Genomic DNA, 9,776 nt, shown 5'->3' on the forward strand with positions numbered 1-9,776 from the left:
CGGGGGTATAAAGGTGTACATTATTTACTTGTTACTTACAGTAGTGGGGGTATAAAGGTGTTCACTAAACACTGGTTACTTACAGTAGTGGGGGTATAAAGGTATTCACTAAACACTGGTTACTTACAGTAGTGGGGATATAAAGGTGTACACCAGTTACTGGTTACTAACAGTATTGGGAATATAAAGGTGTACTCTAAACACTGGTTACTTACGGCAGTGTGGCTACACTTCTGCAATAATACATATCAGCACCTGCAGAGATCATCCTCACGAAGGATGGTTCTGCAGTTTTACAGATGATTGCATTTGCCTTTTCAAAGACGTCTTTCCAAAGAACTGCAAAATTGTGTTTTAAAGTAATTAGTTAAGGAGGTTTGGAATATATGTAATCCATACATGCTGCACTTCCCGTTTACATATATGTCCACTTAAACTTCACATGAAAAATACAGTAGAAAAATAGTTGAGCCGCATAAATCGTCAACATTAAAGGGACAAAATGATATGATTTAGGGCTTTACTGGAAAAATGTAGTAGAAAAATGGATGAATATATAAAATATCAGACGGTGAAACATGGTGTTGTTGCGATATTTCTGGCTTACATTATACATTAATGGTACCGAGTGATTTTTCTCTCTTTCCTGTCAATAACGTTTGAAAAACGGATTACACATGATCTAGCACGTCGAAGGATTCCTTGTAGTACACATTTATTGTTTTGTGACGTTAACAGGTGGAACGGAAGACCATTCACTAGGAGAAAGGCTGGTATATTAGTACCGAAGTAAGGAAAGGTTAAGATAGAAAAAATCGCCCATTTGCCAGTTTTTGGTACTGGGTTGCCATATTTATCATAATTTCGGTAAATCTCGAGATAATCTGTTGTTTGGTATTTTTGACACTGGAATGTACCATGAAATTCATTTCATGCTTTTAATCTTAAAATACTACATACGTTTATGTAAATTAGGAAGGGAAATCGTTACAATAACTCAGTGGAAAACATACACATATTTTTATGGAAGAAAAAGAGGATGGATTAAGAACATGCTCATCTAAAAACCGGAATACGATAATTCGAACACGGAATTTCATTGAAAGGTTAATAAATGTAAATATGCAATTGGTGATAGAAACAAAACATGTCAATCAATATATAGGATCTATAAGACGTAAACATATGAAACGATGTTTTATATTTGTATGTTGGTCTTATAGTAAGAGGGTATTGTATGTTATTAGTTATCTCTAGGTTAGGAGGGGTCTACTGGCTCATACACCCCGTCTGGTCTTTATAGACCCCGAGCCAAAGGCAAGGGATCTATAAAGACCAAAGGGTTATATGCGCCTGTAGACCCCTCCAGAGATAACGAAGTGGTCACCCTAACAATCTTTCATTACATTTTTTCCTGCAAAATTATAAATTACTATGTGAGTTTGAGTTGTACTTGACTGCTACCAAAATAGCCCCTAGACCTACCGGACATCTTTTGAACAGTTTATAGACCCCTTTGGTCTTTATAGACCAGACGGGGTGTATGAGTCCGTAGACCCCTCCTAGCCCAGAGATAACTAATAATAGAATGTGATAATGAAAAATATATTTGTCCCTTAAAAAGGCATTTAAAAACTCTTTGTTATCATCAATAGTAGCGATGTAACAGTTTTTTCACAGATCTGGAGCTTCGGAACAAAAGTAACAAGAGAACAACAGTCTAAGTTATGATGGCCCTATATCGACAAATGGAGACTCGGGTGTAATACACACGTCATACCCTTCAATACAGCGCCTATCTTAACACATACTGAGTCACACCTACCTGCAAGAAAAACTTGTCGCTGTTTCAGAAGGCCACTGTTGTCAATTAAGTCTTGAAGACATGAGCTATCCGAGGAAAACATGTATGTATTTTTTTCGTGCTCGGGGTCCTAGAAAAAACCCAGCATAGTTATGGGTGTTACCAGATTGGTGTAACATGTAGTAGAAACAACAATGACGTCACTGGCTGTTATTACTAGAAATAAAATTTATTAACTTTATGTATTCAAGTTCATGTCCAATAAAACTATTCCATACATTTTGTGTGTGATGTAACCACGACCAAAAGGATGGTAAATACTTCTACATACACATGTATATGTTAAATCACCCTTATGATCACATGACTTCCGGTGTGATGGCAGCGAAACGTTTGAGCTCCAGGAAAAAGAAAGAGAAAAAAATAGACGTGAAGAGTTTAAAAGGGTTGTAAAGTGATATAAATAGGTTATATACAACCCCAAGGGGCCAGAGAGGATAGTCTAGATAAAGTATACTCTTCAGATATCGGAGAAAGGGTGATGGTAAGGTGTACGATTTCCCCGCCTTTTTGAAATTGAAAGTGAAAACGATAAGGATATAAACAAAGATTCATAAACAAATGCTTTTTGCCAAACATTGCATGTAAATCATCATAAATAACAGTCATTACCGCACAATCATGTAAAGGTGAGGGTCAACAAAGAAGCAGGGTCAATATAATGAAGGATGGCAGTGTAAGTTATGTGATAGTAAGTTCACGGACGACAAGGCTGAAATGTTGGAATGTGATTACTGCACCGGACACTTTTGTAGATCATGCCTGAAACTATCTGCACCAGAATACAAGCTTCTAGGTAAGAGATAAGATTTTCATTGGTATTGTCCACGATGTGAAGACAAAGCTTTGAGAAGTTTGAAGATCGAGAAGGAAATAGGGGAAAGATGCAAGGACTATTTCAATAAATACGAGAAAAGGATTGAAAATCTAGAGATGACTGTGTCAAAGAAGGCAGACATTGAGGAAGTGAAAAGTTTGATAGAAAGCAGCAAGGTTGTGAGCGATGACACGGACGTCAGAGGAAATACGGAGAAGGAGAAAGGGAGTTTGGAGGAATACAAGGAAGTGTGGCCAGGCGAAGCAATATAGTAATATATAAAGCTGCAGAATCAAAGGAACAGGAACCAGAGAGAAGGAAGACAGACGATATGTGTTAAGTGCGTGATATTTGCGATATTATGGAGGCAGACCACTCGACAGTGAAAATGTTACGAGGCTCGGCAATAGACAGGAGATGATGGCAAACCCAGACCTTTGCAAACCATCTTTGAGGACGAGAAATCCAAAGGACAGTTTATGGGAAATTTGAGGAATCTCAGAACCGCAGATAAGAAGTTCAAGTCTATAAGTATTGCTGACAGCTTACCGAATAAGCTAGAGGAACTGAAAGCGAGGTTGCAGAGTGTGACATAACAATATGACGTAACAGGAATTACCGAGGTATACCCTACAAACTGTAGGTATACAAAGATATGAGCTATTTTTAAGCGAGGTCAAGGACAACGGGAGAGGCACTGCACTATACATCAGACAGTAATTAAAGGCTGAGGAGATAACGATTGAGGAGAGTTTAGAGAAAGTATATGGGCCAAAACTACACTGGATGGCAAGGACTGTCTACTGATCGGATGTATATACAAGAGTCCAAGTTGTGTATCCAAAAACGTCACATTCATGAACGAGATGATCGGTGAAGCAGCCGAGAACAGAGGGTTTCCACACATATTGATATTTGGAGACTTTAATTTTCTAAGGTTGGATTGGAAAATATGGGAAAGTAAGGAAGACAAAAATGGAGAAAGATTCATGGAGTGTGACAGAGACAGTTTTCTATATCAGCATGTGAAGGAGTACATGTATACCAGAACTAGAGTGAATGCAGACCCCAGTACATTGGACCTTATTTTTACAAATGAGAGTGAAATGATTGAGTATTTAGTGCATAGTGGTCATTGCGTTCTAAACTTCAAATTCAAGTGTTACTATGAAATATTTGAAGGCAAAACACAACGATGGAACTTTCATAAGGGTGACTACATAAAGATGAGGGAATCTTTAAATTGGGACTGGGATGCTGTGTTACTTAATGATGAATTATCAGGCCCGGATGAATTCCACGACGCATTCATGGACAGATTAAATTAAGCAAAGGAGAAGTGTTTACCACGGATAATTAGTAAGGCAAACAAAAAGGCCAAGAAACACAATTATCTACCATTAGATAAAAAAAGATTGGTAGAATAAAGAAGAAACACCGTTGCTGGCAAAGATATATGGAAACAAAGGACGGAAAGAAATACCAGGAGTATGTGCGAGTCAGTAATCAAGTGAAAGGACTAACTATAAATGCGAAAAGCAAAATGGAAAGGGACATTGCGAAAAAATGTATTTTTTTTAATTGAAATTGTCTTTAGTAACTTTAACCGAACAATATTTGCGAAACAAATGCCGTCAAGGTCGCCATGTGTACAGTAAACACTGGCGATAAAATACTCGTAGCGCTTTATTGGTTTAATAATTAACTAAACCAGTGCAAACATGTTGAGTTCAAGCGAAAAAGAAATTCTGACTACTTACAGGATAATGTAACTACTTACGTTTTCAAAGTGTGAAATATAGATCTATGTGTGACATGGCCTGATAACTGACAGTAACATTAACATGGTATACAACATACATGTATAATAGAAGCACTTTACTGCCCTTACTGACAAGAGGGAAATGACGCATGCTCAATTTAGTCTAAAAGCGATGACCTACAACTTGATTCGTATTAGAAAAACAATATATATTTACCTTCATGGCTGCTTCGTCCGGCTTCACAAGGACAGCCCGAAAGTCTGGAAAGCTGTCTACATATACTTCATACCCGCTAAGTCCACGAACAATTAATTTTATCGCCGTGTAAACCTGTTAAATTTACTTATATTTAGCAGTCTAGTGAAATAGGTTACATTCATATATATAGTCATTTTCCAATGCATCAGTACATTACATGAACATTTTACGTAAAAAAAACACTCTTATCAACAAAACAAATTCAGTGAATAGAACTAGCATGTTGCTGTACATACGCAAATCCATATGATGTTTGTTTTTTGCTGTACATAACTGAATCAATGTCGTGTTTATGTAATTAACAACATCAGTAATATTTGTATGTTGCTGTAGACAACAACATCAGTGAGATGTTTCTCTCTCATGTCCATGTGTGTAAGATAGAGCTGTCCAGGGTAAGAAAGGGTAAACATTTCTCTTACCCTGGACAGGAGTATCCGCACTTTTACCGGTGTGGGATTATTAGAATCTTCCCCTACCTTGAGGGTGTGACAGAGAAATCTCCTAGTCGACATTTTATAACTTTACTAGATGAGCAGCTGTTTTACGGGTAATAAGCAAGAAATAGAATCAATCCCTGATGTGAGGTAAGGACAAGGTTATTCAAACCCTCGGGATAAAATATTGATCAATATTTTATCCCTTGGGTTTGAATAACCTTATCCATACCTCACATCAGGGATGGCTTCTATTAATCTCACCCCCAGGGGGGTGGGAAATTCAATTTATCCTNAATAACCTTATCCATACCTCACATCAGGGATGGCTTCTATTAATCTCATCCCCAGGGGGGTGAGAAATTCAATTAATCCTACACCCCATTTCACATGACGTGACGTCACAATGGCTCAACAATGACGTGACGTCACGAATTTGAACACTCCGATGCCTCAATGCGGAAAAAGGCGACGTGATGAAATTAAAACCTTTCACAATATATATTAACCGTACAAATTAGAAAGATGAGATTACTTTTTCAGCACAAACTCTGTTTGCAAATATGGTGTATGCTTTATCTGACTGACAGATTCGTTTTCGTCTAAAAAAGCTCTGGAGAAAATTTATATTTTCATATTGGTAGCCAGTCCAAACGCATTTTCATGGTTCCTGAGCTTATTCTGGTAGTTAGAATGAGAGAAAAATACTCTTTCATGCCTAGAGGTGTAGGATAGGGAAATACCACCCTCGGGATTTTCAAATTTGGCAAGCTTCGGGTGGAATTTCCCTAACCTTCACCCCTGGACATGGAAAAGTCAATGAGAGGATTATGTTGTGGTAAATAACAATATCAGTGTGTTGTTTATGTTGTGGTATAAATTAACATCAATGAGAGGATTATGTTGTGGTAAATAACAATATCAGTATGTTGTTTATGTTGTGGTATAAATCATCATCAATGAGATGTTTATGTTGTGGTAAATAACAACATCAGTGCAATAATTATGTTGTGGTATAAATCAACATCAATGAGAGGATTATGCTGTGGTAAATAACAATATCAGTGTGTTGTTAATGTTGTGGTATAAATTAACATCAATGAGAAGTTTATGTTGTGGTAAATAACAATATCAGTGTGATGTCTATTTAGTGGTAAATAACAACATCAGTGTAATATTTATGTGGTGGATTAGTGTGATGTTTATGTTTTGGTACATAACAACATCAGTATAAAGTTTATGTTGTGGTAAATAACAACATCAGTGTAATGTTTATGTTGTAGTACATAACAACATCAGTGTGATATTTATGTGGTGGATTAGTGTGATGTTTATCTTGTGGTACATAAAAACATGAGTGTATTGTTTATGTTTTGGTACATAACAACATCAGTATAATGTTTATGTCGTGTTATATAACAACATCAGTGTGATGTTTATGTCGTGTTATATAACAACATCAGTGTGATGTTTATGTTGTGGTACATACAAACATGTTGTGTTGTTTATGTTGTGGTAAATAACAATATCAAGTGTGATGTTTATGTTGTGGTAAATAACAACATCAGTGTGAGGTTATTGTTGTAATACACAATAACATCAGTGTTATGTTTATGTTATGGTACATAGAAACAACAGTGTCATGTTTATGTTGTGGTACATAACAACATCAGTGTGATGTTTATGTTTTGCTACATAACAACATCAGTGTCATGTTTATGTTGTAGTATATAACAACATCAGTGTGATGTTTATGTTGTGGTACATAACAACATCAGTGTGATGTGTATGTTGTGCTACATAACAACAACAGTGTCATGTTTATGTTGTGGTATATAACAACATCAGTGTAATGTGTATGTTGTGGTACATAACAACATCAGTGTGATGTTTATGTTGTGGATTAGTGTGATGTTTATGTGGTGGATCAGTGTGATGTTTATGTGGTGGATCAGTGTGATGTTTATGTGGTGGATCAGTGTGATGTTTATGTTGTTGTACATAACAACATCAGTGTAATGTTTATGTGGTGGATAAGTGTAATGTTTATGTTGTGGTACATAACAACATCAGTGTAGTGTTATGTTGTGGTACATAACAACATCAGTGTGATGTTTATGGGGTGGATTAGTGTTATGTTTATGTTGTTGTACATAACAACATCAGTGTTATGTTTATGTGGTGGATTAGTGTGATGTTTATGTTGTGGTACATAACAACATCAGTGTTGTGTTTATGTTGTGTTACATAACAACATCAGTGTAATGTGTATGTTGTGGATTAGTGTGATGTTTATGTTTTGGTACATAGCAACATCAGTATAATGTTTATGTTGTGGTACATAACAACATCAGTGTATTGTGTATGTTGTGGTATAACATCAGTGTACTGTTTATGTTGTGTTACATAACAACATCATTGTAATGTTTATGTGGTGGTACCACCGACATAGATAATTTAAATTCGTGGTGGTACATAGNGTTTTGGTACATAACAACATCAGTAGAATGTTTATGTTGTGGTACATAACAACATCAGTGTAATGTTTATGTTGTGGTACACGTGATATTGGGTTCATTGTTGTAATTTGTTTTACCGCTATAGAATCTGGCAACTTTTCCTTCAGTCTCTCCAACACCCCGGGAAGGTCCTTTGGGAGTAAGTGGACTGCCATGTTTTCAGGTCTGAAAAACAAAATTGGTTAAACACAGCTCTCCGACATGACAGACATGGTATCCTTATTTCGTCGTTTACAAATTCCTGATGAAACAATTACTTGCATTGTCTTTTGATCCTGGAGGAAATCAATATAGAGCAGAGAATTGATTTGCCTCAAAACTGGTAAGGATTTGCAGTTATCATAATAACAGCGGAGACGGGCTAGGATTCACATCTTATAGTGCAAAATATTAACAAATTAAAAAGCAAACAGATAATGCACAAACTAAACAAAATTGAGAAACTCGTTACTTTAACAGTAAGGTAACCTTGTCACACCTGTTACGACACGATTTCTTACCCCGACACGATTTCTCACCCCGACACGATTTCTCACCCCAGCTCTATATCTCATCGTGCTGTAACACACACCCTTTAATATAATTTTGTGATATATACAACGTGCTTCCTTTAAATACCAAGGAAATAAATTGCCCATGTTAATCCCGTATACCCCCATGAACCTAACATACAAGGTTCTACATGCTCTTCAGTAACTTATCTCGATCTTAATTTACATAGAGTAGGGATCAGAAATATGTTAAACACGTCAGGAACGACTAGGCTGTACGATTAACAATACAATGTCAAACCTGCTTCAAATATCATAATTTCAGTGATATATGTCGACTGTTGACGGACATACTAACAACACAATGTCTGTCTGCATAGATGCCATCCTCGATATCCAGGGCTTACACTCACCTTCGCTCTCTACACCCCTGGAATATGTCATAGCAAAACTGAAGGCACGAAGATAGCTGTTTGATTGGTCTCAGGTAAAAAAAACCTGACCAATCGCTAGGCTGATACATGTACCTGACCTTTGCAGATTACAAAGGAGAGACGCCCGACTTCAAAGCCTGTCAATTTTACCGTTACGTGACCGCGAGATTCTTTTGACTAGTCTTCTCGTCTCATCAACAAGGTGGCGCACACTGAGCCTTCAATTTTGCCATGACATATTCCAGGGGTGTAGAGAGCGAAGGTGAGCGTACCCATGGTATAAAGAATTCTATGTCTATGGTCGCTATATTGACGTCCCTGGGAAGTATTACCTTGAGCGATCTGGAGGTCGGCGTGTTTTCATAATGTTCATCACTTGTTCTGTCGTTTCTTTGTCACTAACCTGGTCCCGCTTTGAGGACGGGACATTATTTGGATTTAATCTGGATTGACTTTTAGGATGCCGCTTATTCTTCCGGAACACTTGATCTTACTTTCCTTGTATGTTCTGGTGTTCATAGTTTGCCTAGTTTGATGGTACAGTGTATATGAATTAAGGTTATGTTTAAACTTCAGTATTCTATTAATGTTTTTGTTGGGGTCAAGACAAGATACAAAACGGAAGGTTAGTTGCCAGCTCCTTCTGTTAAATCGTATCAAGTAAAGGCATCTTCAACGATCTGCATCTAAAGAGAAGCTTATTAGGATTTTTTGTGGATAAAAAATATAAACACTTGGACATTATCTCCGTTATCAGTACAGCTGTGAATAGAACGAGAGAAGGATTAACAAAATATTTACCGTGACACAAAGTAATTTGCTCTATAGATGATATTCGTGTACAGGGTTAGAATGTGCATAGGGTAAGGATGTGTACAGGGTTAGGATATGTACAGGGTAAGGATGTGTACAGGGTAAGGATGTGTACGGGGTTAGGATGTGTACAGGGTAAGGATGGGTACAGGGTATGGATGGGTACAGGGTAAGGATGTGTACAGGGTTAGGATTTGTACAGGGTTAAGATGTGTACAGGGTAAGGATGGGTACAGGGTATGGATGGGTACAGGGTTAGGATGTGTACAGGGTTAAGATGTGTACAGGGCTAGGATGTGTACAGGGTTAAGATGTGTACAGGGTAAGGATGGGTACAGGGTATGGATGGGTACAGGGTTAGGATGTGTACAGGGTATGGA

At 37.3% G+C, this 9,776-nt stretch overlaps 1 protein-coding gene across 1 annotated transcript; it reads right to left on the bottom strand.

Annotated features, from left to right (window-relative positions):
- Nucleotides 1–211: 211 nt before the first annotated feature.
- On the bottom strand, nucleotides 212–8,566 carry LOC110449099 (glycine N-acyltransferase-like). The gene is made up of 5 exons (XM_021495728.1): nucleotides 8,508–8,566; nucleotides 7,736–7,823; nucleotides 4,661–4,774; nucleotides 1,826–1,934; nucleotides 212–339 (listed from the first exon to the last, which is right to left on the bottom strand). Exons 1-5 carry the CDS (start codon nucleotides 8,534–8,536, stop codon nucleotides 212–214), a joined length of 468 nt encoding a protein of 155 aa, XP_021351403.1. The 5' UTR covers nucleotides 8,537–8,566.
- Nucleotides 8,567–9,776: the final 1,210 nt, after the last annotated feature.

The sequence above is a fragment of the Mizuhopecten yessoensis genome, unplaced genomic scaffold (assembly GCF_002113885.1).
Source record: "Mizuhopecten yessoensis strain PY_sf001 unplaced genomic scaffold, ASM211388v2 scaffold4489, whole genome shotgun sequence".
In the NCBI taxonomy this organism is placed as follows: Eukaryota; Metazoa; Mollusca; class Bivalvia; order Pectinida; family Pectinidae; genus Mizuhopecten; species Mizuhopecten yessoensis.

Excerpts from the sequence above, each read along its gene's own strand:
- LOC110449099 (XM_021495728.1), bottom strand. The coding sequence starts at position 8,536 with ATGGCATCTATGCAGACAGACATTGTGTT. Across the intron at positions 4,775-7,735 it reads AGTTGCCAGATTCTATAGCG|GTTTACACGGCGATAAAATT; the intron begins GTAAAACAAATT and ends TAAATTTAACAG. Across the intron at positions 1,935-4,660 it reads CGGACGAAGCAGCCATGAAG|GACCCCGAGCACGAAAAAAA; the intron begins GTAAATATATAT and ends GGTTTTTTCTAG.